Source organism: Gallinula chloropus, assembly GCF_964237585.1.
Source record: "Gallinula chloropus genome assembly, chromosome: 1".
NCBI classification, from domain to species: domain Eukaryota; kingdom Metazoa; phylum Chordata; class Aves; order Gruiformes; family Rallidae; genus Gallinula; species Gallinula chloropus.
This window is the reverse complement of record NC_140085.1, coordinates 85,024,912-85,038,345: the sequence shown is the minus strand read 5'-3', so window position 1 is coordinate 85,038,345 and position 13,434 is coordinate 85,024,912. Positions and strand designations below refer to the sequence as shown.

General features: G+C 55.9%; 2 protein-coding genes across 2 annotated transcripts; both read left to right on the top strand.

The window, feature by feature from the left end:
- The first annotated feature begins 1,921 nt into the window (after positions 1-1,921).
- Positions 1,922-10,873, top strand: ATN1 (atrophin 1). Its single transcript, XM_084275120.1, has 9 exons — positions 1,922-1,963; positions 2,148-2,285; positions 2,627-2,740; positions 4,019-6,042; positions 6,261-6,483; positions 6,593-7,310; positions 8,477-8,620; positions 8,894-9,074; positions 9,640-10,873. The coding sequence occupies exons 1-9, from the start codon at positions 1,937-1,939 to the stop codon at positions 9,671-9,673; spliced, it is 3,603 nt and encodes a 1,200-aa protein (XP_084131246.1). The 5' UTR covers positions 1,922-1,936; the 3' UTR covers positions 9,674-10,873.
- A 660-nt stretch (positions 10,874-11,533) lies between these two features.
- LOC311205076 (protein C10) lies at positions 11,534-12,401 on the top strand. Its single transcript, XM_084279370.1, has 3 exons — positions 11,534-11,723; positions 11,809-11,985; positions 12,060-12,401. Exons 1-3 carry the CDS (start codon positions 11,669-11,671, stop codon positions 12,206-12,208), a joined length of 381 nt encoding a protein of 126 aa, XP_084135496.1. The 5' UTR covers positions 11,534-11,668; the 3' UTR covers positions 12,209-12,401.
- The last annotated feature ends 1,033 nt before the right edge of the window (positions 12,402-13,434 follow it).

Here is a 13,434-nt window from a genome sequence, read left to right as displayed (position 1 = left end):
CTTAATTCTAGATGCTTGTCTAGAATAACATCGCTGTGTCTGGCTGAATTAGCAACCAAAGGCCAGAGTATGACAGAAATGCAAAGCTGTAAAATGCATCAGCTGGAAGGGATTAGGAGAGTGCTCTGCCTCCATTAGGTCAGTTATAAACCATTGTGAGCTATTTCTCTGTTAAAGAAGAGGTCTCAGTTAATGAATTGTTGTGTGTGGGAATTAATGCTGGATGAGTCCCCCGTGGCTTTCATGATGAGGGTCAAATAAAATATTAACTTAGTTAAAACAAACAGTCCCCTGCTCATCCCAAGTACCTTCCGGATGTGTTTCTGCAAGCGTTGGTCAGGGAAGATGTGGACCCCACAAGAAACAGGCCAGTGTCATTACTCCCTTTTCACAGGCAGGGAGATGGAGGCAGTGGAAAGCAGTGACCGTGTGGATTCCAGGGCCATACGGTCCAGCAGCACAGGAGGTCCAGGAGTTCTGTGGGTGCCTTTGCTGTCATCCCTGGTTTCAGCTCCTGTCTCAGAGAAATGGAAGTGCATCCAGACATCTCCTGCACTGGCTGGATGGAAGCTGATCTTTCCAGGTCTGGGATGGCCTTTAGGAGTTCCAAATCTCAAGTCTTCTTATTCACAAAACTTCCCTGTGCTTTCAAGTTATAAAATACAGCCCAGGAGATGTGGGTCTTTTCTCCTGATGCCTTATCCACAGGACATGTTTCCTTATCTTTCAGATTATGCATTCCAGAGGCTGAGTGTAGGAGCTTGAACTGTAGGCTGGGGAAGGACAATTTCTTTTTGGATACACCTGCTTACTAGCTTCAGGAGCAGGATCCCTGAATCACCTCAGTCCAGTTCCCAGGCCATGGTGCTTTCATATTCTAAACTAGGAACTGTGTGGCATAACAGGATGTTAAATATCTACAGTGCTTCTGGACTTAGCACAGAGCTGTGAATTTATTCAGAGGGAGCTCAGAAATGTTTGCACTGCTGCAAAGTGTAAGGGCATCTCTGGGCATGACTGACATGGGACACCAAGCAGCAAACCAGTGTCTGGAGAAGGAGGAAACCTAGTCAGGCACTCCAAGCTAAGCAGAGTTGATTCTGCACAAAATCAAAGCTAAAAGCGTTTACTTGGAGCTATTTGTGTACCTTGGCCACTGAACAGCCCGAGCAAGACTTGTCACATTTTCAGTGCAACTTGCTGGTCCGTATATGCATGTGCTCTGGAGAGGGCAGGGCTGTAAAATACCACTTCAGCAAAGGCCACTGGGCTTGTTGTTAGCAGAGCTAGCTAATGACAGCCCATGGCTGGTTAAGGATAGTGCAGCTTAGTGCACTGACAACAAGTGGAATTTAGGAAGTCAGAAAAAATGTCATTAGGAACATTTTAAAGCACTTTCCCGTTATTCTTTTCCTTTCTCTCTAATGATCAAAAAACCAAGGAAGTGGAAATATTAGTATTATTTCAGAGGACAGTCAACATACTGGTAACTGTTCCTCCCTGCTTCCTCCAAAAAAATTGGGAGGGCTGCCTGCCTCCTGTTGTGTGGGCATCACTCCTAGGAATTGGAATTCAAATGTGACAATGGCCAAACCTTTTCCCTTCTGATGGGGAACTTTGCTGCTTTTTTTGTAAAGACCCTTGCTTCTGTAAAAAATAACTAAGGAAACGGTAATAATTTTGTCACATTTCTATAGTAGACCACACAAGGCTGTCCCGCAGTCCACTCACGCTTTCTCCCCTCTCATCTCCTTCCCTACCATTCAGGATTCACCAGGATCTTGTCGTGCTATTGATGTAAACCCCCCCCTTTCCAGAAGAACTGCTCTTGCCTGTCTCCACTTCCCCTGGACAGCCAGAGTGGGGTGTGGAGCGATAAAAATTTATGTTTTCATCAAACCGGGCCAAGGAGAATGGGGGTCCCATACCCAAAAGAATGAAGACTCGACAGAACAAAGACTCAGTAAGTGAGATGGGAGATGGGGGGCTGATATGCTGTGGCTTGGGACAGAGGCTTGCAGCAAAAGCTTGTGGACACGAGTTTGGCATAGCGGTGTCCCGGGGATTCAGGGGCGTTGGGAGACTGGGGACAGGGCAGGAGTGGATAGAGAGGCAAAGCAGGACTAATCCAGTGATCCCTCTCGTAGATGTCAATGAGGAGTGGACGGAAGAAAGAGACTCCAGGGCCCCGAGAGGAGCTCAGGTCACGGGGTCGAGCTTCTCCCGGGGGCATCAGCACCTCCAGCAGTGATGGCAAGGCTGAGAAATCCCGACAAGCAACGAAGGTACTGTAAGCTAGTACGTGACTGTGGGGTGCCCAAGGACTTCCCAGACCGGGTATGATCTGTTTGGGGAGTCCAGGCATGCAGACCAGAAGGGACCCACCGAGGAACCCAGACTGCCTTAGCACTCTCATCCCAGAATCTTCCCCCAAGAACCGGTCTATAGTCTCACCAGCCCTTTTTAGTGCTAATTGCTGCTGCATTCTGGCCCAGTGTTGCACTGCAAAGCTCTTCAGGCCATGTGTGCCATGGTAGCTGTGTCCTGCTGCATTCTGTGGAAGTCTGGCAGGGTGGGAAGTTTCCCCGTGCCCCTCCCACCTCCCTGTTTTCCTTCTCCCTTGCAGAAAGGCCGAGTGGAGGAATCCTGCACCCCCAAGGGCAGCAAGCAGGGACGAACCGAAGAGATCTCAGAGAGTGAAGGGGAGGACACCAATGTGCCCAAAAAAACCAAAACTGAGGTGAGTCGTCCCCGATGTGATTTCTGGCATGTCCTGGGTCCCATTCCCTACCTGTGCTGCTCACAGCCACGCAGCTTGAGGTTCTCATTGCCTGAGAGCCCTGGCACGTTGGGTTTTGCCCTGCAGCTTTTTCAACTTAAATGACATCTGCCCAGCTAGAAAAGTGCCACCAGGAGTGCTCACTGAGCGGGCGAAGCCTCTCCATCTCTTTTGCCTTGTCTGCCGCACTCTCAGACCTGGGCAGGTGTCCTGCCTTTCCTGGCTTTAGTGGCAAGAGCCTGGCTTCTGCCACCAGTCAGGTTATACTCAGCCCCTTTTGCACCCCAAGAGTGGGTTTGAAATGGAGGTGCTTAAGTTGTGGTGGGGTCCAAGTGACGGTTATGCAAAACCTGCTCACGCACACACTCTGCATAGTTGTGCTTTTCCAAAATGTTTTTTTTTCCCAGCACTGGGCTGGATCAGTGGTTGGATGGTTGAAGGAAGACTCAGCTCTTGTTAGCCCTGTTAACCTGTCCAGGGAACTGGCCTTAAAGGCCCACATACACAAGGATATTTGCCTGTATTATGAGGATATTGTAATTAAACCACGGTAGTTATGCCTGTGTAATCTCTCCACGTGGACACTATGTTCAGCTCAACTTTGATCTTGGGCTTTTTTAGTTTAGCTTCTTTTGTAAGCTCTGAGGCTCAAGAGTGGGACTTGTTAATTGCCCATGCTAACTGTTGAATCACCAGTGCTTCACTGCCTGAGGCCAGAGGTGGTGGGGAGGAGCAGGGACTGGGAAGTGCAGGGGGGACATCGGAGGTAAGGAGTAGGGCAGCCAGAGGAGATGCTTGGGTGATGGGATGGAGGGGAGTGGGTCTTCTCATTGAGGGAGAGCCCTGCTGGAACCGACCAGAGGGGAAATGTGGGTGTGGGAGTTGTGCTGGGAGCCGTGCTGGGTGCAGTGGTGCTTGCAGCTCCATGCCACCTGGTGGCAGCACTGAATAGTACCCTGGCCAGCAGCCCATCGCTAGGACCTTTTCTATCTACTCACCTTCAACCTCATCGCAAACGGTTCCCTGCCATCCCTCTCCCTCTGTACACGAGGTGCTCATTGTTACCTCCTCCCTGAGTGCATGATGCTTGTGAGGGACCTGACAGCACTGAAGTTGCTCGGTGTCTCCTGTGGGGTCTGCCTTGGCAGACAAAGGCCAGAAAGCAAATTCTCTGGGAACCTGTAAAGTTTTGTGTATGGTCTGGGGGTCCACATAATATATCTCTCCTTCCTACTTCAGGAGTTGCCCTGCCCTCCATCCCCATCTGATGTTGACAGTCTTGATGGCCACAGCTTCAACGATGAGATGAGCAGTGACCCACGGGACATTGACCAGGATAACAGGAGCACCTCACCCAGTGTCTACAGCCCTGGCAGTGTGGAGAATGACTCTGACTCTTCTTCCGTGCTGTCCCAGGGGCCATCTCACTCCTACCACCACCCTCCGCTCTTCCCCCAGAGCCCGCCGGTAGCTCCCCCTCCTGACAGCCTGGCCCGTCCACCCGAGCCCAGCTTTGGGCTCCCAGGAGAGGCACACCCCCAGGCCCCCCCTGCAGGGAGCTACCATTCCCAGCTGGAGGGCCAAGCTTCCCGCATTTTCCAGGCTCAAGCCCCGCAGACACCAGCCTCCTCCTCTTCTGCTGTTGCAGCCCCTTCCGCTCCCCCTTCGTCCTCCTCCTCTTCCACTTCCTCTTCTTCCTCCTCCTCTTCCTCCTCTTCCTCTTCTTCCACCCATGCTCCTCTTTACCCTACGGCCAATGTGGTCCAGGTTGGGGCCAAAATTGCTGGTGGAGTGGGGGGGCTCCCAGGACCAGGGGGTCGTGATCAGACCCTCAGTGGCAAGCACAATCCGCCACCCACCACACCTATCTCACTGGCATCGGTGGCTGGGGGGCTCCCTCCTCAAAAGACGCCTCCAGCCAACCCTCTGGCCGCTCCCCCGGCTTCTGCCCCTTCTTTTCCCCATGTCTCGGCCAATTTGCCTCCCCCGCCGGCCCTGCGCCCACTCAACAACGCAGTGGCCGCCTCCAGCTCCCCAGGCATGGTGGGGCAGGCCCTGAGTGGCCACCTTCCCTCACCGCATGGGATGGGGCAAGACAAGGCACCAGCCCTGGCCCCCTCCCGCTACCCCTATGCCCCACCACCGCTGCCGCCCTCCAGCTCCTCAGCCCAGTACCCCCAGGCCTCACCATCCCAGCCTCTGCCCAGTTACAGTGCCTCCTATGGCCACTCCTTCCCCCCACCCAGCAGCCTCTCTGTGTCCAGCCAGCCGCCCAAGTACACCCAGCCCTCCCTGCCCTCCCAGCCTGTGTGGAGCCAGGGCCCTCCCCCTTACAGCCGCCCCCTGGGCAATGCTGGCTCCCACCCTGCAGCCCCTTTCCCCAACCAACCCCCCCATCACCAGCAGCCACCCCAGCAGCACCACCACAGCCACGGGAGCAGTGGGGGCGTCTCCCCGGCAGCCACAGCTCCACCACAGCCCTCCGGGGGTTACCCCCACAGCCTGGAGTCAAACAGCCATCACCCTTCCCATCCCACCTATGGGCTGCGCCTCTACCCTCCCCACAGCCAGGCTGCTTACAGCCAGGCTACCTCTGCTGCTGCCACAGCCCCCTCTTCCTCCTCCTCATCCTCCTCCTCCTCCTCTTCCTCCTCATCCTCTTCCGCTGCCTCTTCCCAGGGGAGCTACCCCAGCATGTGTGCTCACCCCCCAGGGCAGAGTCCTGCCACCTACACCTTCCCACCGCCACCGCCCCCCTCCCCTGCCCATGGGGCAGGCCCTCCGGTCACCTCTGCTGCCACCACTCTCTCCACTGTCATTGCCACTATGGCCTCCACCTCCACAGCCCCCTACAAGACTGTCTCGCCCCCGGTACCCCCCTCAGCTGTGCCCTCCTACGGAAAGCGGGCCACCTCGCCTGTCTCCACCTTCCAGCCCCCAGCCCCCTACAAGCCGGGCTCACCTCCTGCTTCCTCTGCTGCCCCTTTCCGGGCAGCCACCCCTCCCGGCTACCGAGTGGCTTCCTCCCCGGTCGCGGGGGGCTACAAAGCTGCCTCACCTGCCCCCTCTGCCGCACCACCCCTGCCGGGAAGCATGGCTGCCCCAGCCCCTCCACCGCCCCCGCTCCCCCTCAGCGCTGCACAGATAAAGCAAGAGCCGCTGGAGGAGTATGAGCCCCCCGAGAGCCCTGTGCCACCTGCTCGCAGCCCCTCACCGCCCCCCAAGGTGGTGGATGTGCCGAGCCATGCCAGCCAGTCAGCCAGGTGAGGGGCAGCTGGGGCAGGGGGTCTGGAGGTGTCCCCAAGCTGGGGAGGGACATATGGGGCGGGGAAGGAGAGGTCACCCCAAGTGTGGGGTACAGCTGTGCCCTTTTGTTGTTTTCACGGTGCTTTTCCTACAGTGCTGGGCTCAGCTTTGCCCGCCCCTGTCCCCACCCCTGCCCTCCAGCCCCTTCTGTGCTGACCGGTGCTTTCGCCCCCAGATTCAACAAACACCTGGACCGTGGCTTCAACTCCTGCTCCCGCACAGACCTGTACTTTGTGCCCCTCGACGGCTCCAAGCTGGCTAAGAAAAGGGCAGACTTGGTGGAGAAAGTGCGGCGAGAGGCTGAGCAGAAGGCACGGGAAGAGAAGGAGCGTGAACGGGAGAGGGAGCGGGAGAAGGAGCGGGAACGGGAGAAGGAGCGGGAACTGGAGAGGAGCGTGGTAGGTCTGGGGGTCCCACTGCCAGAGCGCAGCCAGGGCAGATGCTTGAGGACCCCCCTGGCCATTCCCCTGTTCTGACCCTGATGCTGGTGTCTCTGCTCTCTTACAGAAGATGGCCCAGGAGGGCCGGCCGGTTGAGTGCTCATCCCTTGGGCCAGTTCCTCACCGCCCCTCCTTTGAGCAGGGCAGTGCTGTAGCGACTGTTCCCCCCTACTTGGGCCCTGACACCCCAGCTCTGCGCACCCTCAGCGAATACGCCCGGCCTCACGTCATGTCCCCCAGCAACCGCAACCACCCTTTCTACGTGCCGCTGGGGGCAGTTGACCCAGGCCTGCTGGGGTACAACGTGCCAGCCATCTACAGCAGTGATCCAGCAACACGGGAGCGAGAGCTGAGGGAGCGGGAAGCCCGTGAACGAGACCTGAGGGACCGGGACCTGCGTGAACGTCTCAAGCCTGGCTTTGAAGTCAAACCAGCTGAGTTGGAGCAGCTCCATGCCATGCCAGCCGCTGCCATGGATCCATTCCCACGCCACGGCGGGCTGAGTCTGCAGACAGCCCCTGGCCTTCATCCTGCTTTTCCCTTTCACCCAGGGCTGGGCCACTTGGAGCGGGAGAGGCTGGCGCTGGCAGCTGGCCCAACCCTTCGTCCTGACATGTCCTACGCTGAGCGCTTGGCAGCTGAGCGCCAGCATGCCGAGCGGGTGGCTGCTCTCAGCAATGACCCTCTGGCCCGGCTGCAGATGCTTAATGTGACACCTCATCATCATCAGCATTCCCACATCCACTCCCACCTCCATCTCCACCAGCAGGATGCCATACATGCAGGTAAGGACCCCATGGTGGCAGTACCCTGCACAGAGTCCTGCTCTCCCTCCTACTGCACCTTCCTTGCTTTCCCTCCCTCTGGCTCTGGGGAATCCCAGAAGCTGCTGAGACTAGACTTTGAGGCCCCAGATCTGCCTCTTTAGCCAGAAGAGTTCAGCGTGATGGTCATTCAGCCTTGCCCTCACTCCCATCCCACCTAAGATGCTGACAGCTGTTGCAGGTGTTGGGGGTCCTGTGAGTTTGCTGCTTAGCAGTGGGCAGCATTGTTCACACCATGCCCCTTAGTTCTGGATCCCTGGGGTTGCAATATGGGGTTCCACTGGCTAGCATGGTGGTGGTGCTGTGGACTGCATCCCTCACACACAGGGGGAGTGGGAGCCCTGATAACAGGTTTGTCAGTATGCCTGGAAGTAATGAAATGGTTGTCTAGCTTGTTCCAATGGCTTTTGCAGCAGATGGCGGGAGAGAAGATGGTCTTACTGTAAGGAACTGGAGGCTGCTTTCCTTCAGAACTGAATGGTGGTCTCCTTCATTCCCACATCCTACAGGAAAACAAAGTAAAAAGTTTAGGGACGAAAATCTGGGGAAAGCAAAGTAAAAATAGGGAAAAGTGCTGCGTCTGCTCAGGTATGGTGAGCAGTCAGTGGGATCTGGTGGCAGAGTCACAAACACCCACTCTACTATTCAGACATGGCATCAGGTACAAATGAAATGTCCATTGTCCCCCATGCTCCATAGCTGGGCATCTCCAGCCAGCAGTTGCAGTGAGTCCAAAACACTGGAAAGAGCAGTTTTAATGTAAATAGTACCTTGCATTTCAGCCTTAAATAGCTGCTGGATGAGAACTGGGAATGGAAGTACACAGTAGGTCCTCTGTGTCTATCATGATACTGGGTACAGACATGATTGCAGAGGAGGTCCTTCCAGAATCGACTTTAAGGAGCAAGACTTCTCCCTGAGTAGGGACAGAGCTATGCCAGACTGGTTCAGGTGGAGTTCAGTGCAGGCAAAAAGAGTAACACTCAGAAGGACGTGATACCGTGGTGACATCTTTCTATCCCTAACAGCCACTGACCCTCTCCATGTTTCTTGTTTTGCAATGTGCCCTTTTCTATGTTGCCTCTTACAAAACACGGGACACTTGTGGGTTTTTTTTTTCTTCTCAGCCTCAGCCTCTGTTCATCCTCTTATCGACCCGCTTGCCTCGGGATCACACCTCACCCGGATACCATACCCAGCTGGAACCATCCCCAACCCTCTCCTGCCTCACCCTCTGCATGAGAATGAAGTGCTGCGCCACCAGCTTTTTGGTAAGGACGCTTGCAGAGGCTGTTGGTCTCCTCTAAAGAGCATCAGCAGAGCTCCAAGGGTTATGAGGGGGTCACAGGGCCAAACTGAGATTTACTGAACAGAGCTCTGGCGTGGCATAGGACAGAGCTGTGCTATGAGGGGATGAGCAAGTCCTGCTCACGGGCAAGCCTGGAAAGGAAATGCAGTCAGGTCTTCACTGAGCTGTGGGGCCATGGGTGAGGATGGAGCTGTTGTGTTAACTGGTTTGTTCTCTGTTTCGTCTTTGGCTGCAGCTGCACCCTACAGGGACCTGCCAGGCTCTCTCTCTGCGCCCATGTCAGCAGCACACCAGCTCCAGGCCATGCACGCGCAGTCAGCTGAGCTGCAGCGCCTGGCCCTGGAACAGCAGCAGTGGCTGCACGCCCATCACCCTCTGCACGGCGTGCCGCTCCCAACACAGGAGGATTACTACAGGTGCATGGACACTGCTCGTCCCGCAGCGTGGGGCACACAGGCTGCTCGGTCCTCACAGATACACCTCCGTGTCCAGCCCTGGCCTGGGGCTGCCGGAGACGGTGGGGACAGGGAAGCAATTGCCTCTGAAAGGGGTGACTCATCCTGAGCCCACCGTGGTGGGTTGGCCACTGGGAAGGTCGTTATTGGCAAGTGGGGGTTCAGAGGCTAACTTTATGTGGGGGTCCCAGCTCCTCCCCTCTGGGGCCAGGGGTAAACTTGCACATTTCACACGTGCTAATACAGTCATGACTGTGATAACCCTGCCAAAATATCAAGCATTTGCAAGGGTTGGATGCTTTTGCCAAAACAGGGCTTTCACAAGCGCTTGGGGAAGCACGGTGGGAAAGAGAGCTGTAGTGCTGTGCCTTTTTGGTAGCATCTTGTACTTTCACGACTTGCAGAACTTGCCAAGCCAGCTGTGTGTCCCTGTGCATGTGGGACTAGAATAACAAAAGGTGGTGGGAGATTATTAAATCGCCTTTTTCCCCTCTCACACTCACCCTGTTCCTCTTCTTTATCCTAGTCACCTGAAGAAAGAAAGTGACAAACCCCTTTAAATGGACTCCTACTGTCAACGTGACATCATCATGTCTTTCTCTCAAGAGGAGCAATCAATCAACCAAATCCTGGGGGAGGGGAAGCTGCAGAGTGACCCATCCTGATCCCACCATGCAGTAGAGTGCACGACAAGACGGGACAGAAAGTAACAGGATGGCATCCTGGGAGCAGAAAGTGGAGGAGAGAAGCCAGGGAGGGACTGAAACACCACTCATGGATGTGAAACTATCGGTACGTAATTTCAGCAGAGCTCTGAAGGAAAGAGAATCGGCATTGCACAGAGCTCAGAAAGACAAAGACTGATGGGATTACAAGATGTCAGCAGCTCCATCCTTTGTTGTGGGGGAACAGTTGCATTAAATAGAAGGTGCAGAGCATGACAGGACTTCATGTACACACTGCTGCCTTTTCTGCTTCTGCGAGGAGAAGGTGCAGCCAACGCCCAGCACAGCCTTTTTTTCAAGATGCCTCCTCACACCCCACCCCCTTTTAGGTGTAAAATAACTTGCTTAGTGATACAGGAAAGCAACGTGGAACATTTTCAGACTAGCCAGAGCGACTTCCCGTTCTCCAGCATCCCTTCAGATGCAAACAAAGCATTCTGGGACCCCTTCAAAAGCAGTCACCCCTGCCTGTGGAGGGATGGGGCCCGGCCATCGGGGTGCAAAGCACTGCAGGACTGTTTGCAAGACGGTGGCTACGCTTTCCTGTGGCTGACAGGAACGGGCACGGCTGTGAGGTGCGAAGCACCGGGAGACTGTTTTGGAGACTGCAGTCACTCCACGACCCCTTTGAGCCCCGCAGGGAGCGCTGGTGTGGCCAAGCGTACTGCGTCCTGGGACTGTCTGTTAAGATGGCGGCTGCCCCTTTCCCCTCACCCATTCTAATTGATGTACTTTGACTCATGCACATCCTATTAGACGTGGCGGTTTTATGTAGCAACTTGTGACTCCCTTGCCCCCCGCGTGAGTGTCTGATTTCACAGTTGTATCTCTCGATTGGTCCCCATATATATATTTACTTAACCATTAAAAGGAAAAGAAAACCAACCACCCAGCTATGAAAAAGCACCCCAGTGACGTTCCCCACACCCTCCCCGAGCCCCAACACACACACTCTAATAATTTATATATATAAATATATATATGAACCTCTTAAAAAAGGAGGAGGAGGAAAAAAAGAAAAAAAAAAACCAAACAACGAGACAAAAAAACAACCCTTCCAGAACCAGCCTGCGTTGTGTTAATTTCTTCTCAGAGGGGCCAGGACGGGGGGGTGGCGGCTGTGCGGGGCCGCCGCGGGAGCGGGTAGGGAAGGGCACGCTCCAGCGGGGGAGGGGGCTGGAAGCCGGGGCTGCCGCCAAGGGCCGGGTATAGCTGGTGCCAGCTACGGGCGGCACACACCGCCTCAGGCGCCGCCGCGGGCGGCAGGGCCCAGCGAGAGGCCCCGCAGGCCCCGCCGGCGGCCGTTACCGCAACCCGAGCGAGCGCGGCGAGAGAAGCGCAGGCCCCCCCGCCCAGAGAACCCCTCCTCCCGCCGGCAGCCCCAGCGGCGGCACCAATGGGAAACTCGGCTGAGGGAGACGTGCGCGCCGCGGGACCAATGGGAAGCGGCTTATCTGCATACAGCCCGCACGGCACTCAGGGTGCAGCTTTACGGTGGTTGCCGCCGCTGACGGCGCAGAGTGGGCCCGGGCCAGGGGGATGTGAGGCTGGGGGGCCTATGGGGGCGGCGGCCCGAGGAGGTAGGAGCGGGGGAGGTGCGAGCGGAATGGCCCTCGCCCTCACCCTCACCTGGGGGTGTGTGGGCCCGAGCGGGGCGCGGCGCGGAGGGGCGGCGCTGCAGTGATTTCAGCTCTTTTAGAATTTGTCCAGCAGGTTTCCCGCCCCGCGGGAAGCCTCTCTCACCCGTGCAATGACAGCAGAGGGGGCGGTGCTCTCACGGAGCCGCCCGCCCCGCGCAGGCTCGGCGTAGGGCAGTGCTGGCGCGGCCCCATGGCGGCCTCGGCGCAGGTCGCGGCGGCGGCGCTGAGCGCCGAGCAGGCCAAGGGTGAGTACCGGCATGCGGGGCGGCCGGCCGGGCTGGCGGGCGGGCATGCAGGCTATGGCTATGGCTGTGTTCCTGTGTTCCGTAGCCGTGCTGGCGGAGGTGATCAAGGCCTTCGGCGCGCCGGAGAACGCGCAGCGCATGGAGGAGGCTCGGGACAACGCCTGTAACGACATGGGCAAGATGCTGCAGTTCCTCCTGCCCGTGGCCACCCAGATCCAGCAGGACGTGATCAAAGCCTACGGCTTCAGTAACGACGGTGAAGGTGGGCGCGGAGCTCTAGGCCCGCCGAGGGGTCGGCAGCGGGTGGGTGTCTCCTTACCACGCCTTTTCTTCCAGGGGTCCTGAAGTTTGCCCGGCTGATCAAGTCCTACGAGTCGCAGGACCCGGAGATCGCCAGCATGTCCGGCAAGCTCAAGGCGCTGTTCCTGCCACCCATGACGCTGCCGCCGCACGGGGCTGGGACCAGTGGAGTGGCAGCTTCCTGAGACTGTGCACCCCTCCTGTTCCACCAGGTTGCGGTACTTGGCTGGGGCTGTCCTCTCCAGGCATGGGTCCTGTCAGCCCCAGCACTCGAACAAGGGAGCCGCTGGCCTGAAAAGAAGAGGATTCTCAGTGCATGCTTGTGTGTCTGGTCCTGAATAAAAATGTGTCTTGAAAATGCCCTTGTTTTATGGATGAACGTGAGCTCAGTGATGATCCCCAGGCACAGATGCTTCTCTCTGGTACAGAGGCAGTTATAGCAATCCCCACCTCACTTTTAATGAGGTTTGTGCTCATGTTTTGTGGGGCGCAGTATGTACCAAGTTCTACAAAAATGTAATTGCTTATGCAAGCCTTGGTGTGAAGCCCTAGAACTTGATGTCAAGCTGACTTTTATTTTTTTCCCATTTCAGAGGTGTTAAGCCCTGTCTAAGAGGAAGCGTTTACAAATGTGCTATTTGAAACGTATATACAAGGCATGTTACTACACATCATCCAGTGCTGTTCAGCAAGTGCCATCAATGCTGCTGAGACTGCCCTGTCCCCAGCAGGGCTACAGCAGCTGACCAGATCCTATCACCATTGCCTGTGGCTGAATTTTTTTTCAACTGAATGTGCAGTCGAACATCAGTCCTAATGATAAAGGCAGCAGAGGACCAGTATGGTGTGGGAAGGCTGGGCTTGCTCCATTTGTCTGCACCTGGATTAGAATAACATAAACAATATAAAATTGAAACCCAAAAGATGCAAACCTAGCAGAGCATCTTGCTCCAGCATGACTTTTCGTGTTTCCAACTTGATTCAAGCAAGGGGACTTAAGTCTTCTTGTAGCCTCCTGTCTTGTGTGCCTGTTGCCCTTGGAAGCATCGAGGTCTTTGGGGGAGGGTGATACAGACCAGGGCAGCAGATTCGGGAGTGAAGAAGCCAGGCATGAGAGACCAGTGTCCGGTTTTGTCTTCTGTGTCTCTTGGTTACAAACGAGGCGGGAATGTGGCCAGCAAGGGCGTAAGCCTAGTGGACAGGAGGCAGGAAGAACAGTCGGTCCCTTCCGTCTTCCATCTACCTCCTAGCCTGGCCTTGGCTTTCCCCCACCCCTCTAATTATTCATTAACTACAACCCAGGAAGTGTTTCATGTGTGGTGAAAATTAATCCCTTTGCTAGAGGTCTGCCTGACCTGGAGCTACCACCTTCTTTGTCTAGAATCAGACAGGTTTGGACAGTGCCTGTGCA

What these genes read in the sequence shown, in the direction of transcription:
- ATN1 (XM_084275120.1), top strand. Translation starts at nt 1,937, where the DNA reads ATGAAGACTCGACAGAACAAAGACTCA. An exon ending in CCAAAAAAACCAAAACTGAG is followed by an intron (nt 2,741 to 4,018) that starts GTGAGTCGTCCC and finishes TTCCTACTTCAG; the next exon opens with GAGTTGCCCTGCCCTCCATC. An exon ending in CATGCCAGCCAGTCAGCCAG is followed by an intron (nt 6,043 to 6,260) that starts GTGAGGGGCAGC and finishes TTTCGCCCCCAG; the next exon opens with ATTCAACAAACACCTGGACC.
- LOC311205076 (XM_084279370.1), top strand. Translation starts at nt 11,669, where the DNA reads ATGGCGGCCTCGGCGCAGGTCGCGGCGGCGGCGCTGAGCGCCGAGCAG. An exon ending in GAGCGCCGAGCAGGCCAAGG is followed by an intron (nt 11,724 to 11,808) that starts GTGAGTACCGGC and finishes TGTGTTCCGTAG; the next exon opens with CCGTGCTGGCGGAGGTGATC. An exon ending in CTTCAGTAACGACGGTGAAG is followed by an intron (nt 11,986 to 12,059) that starts GTGGGCGCGGAG and finishes CTTTTCTTCCAG; the next exon opens with GGGTCCTGAAGTTTGCCCGG.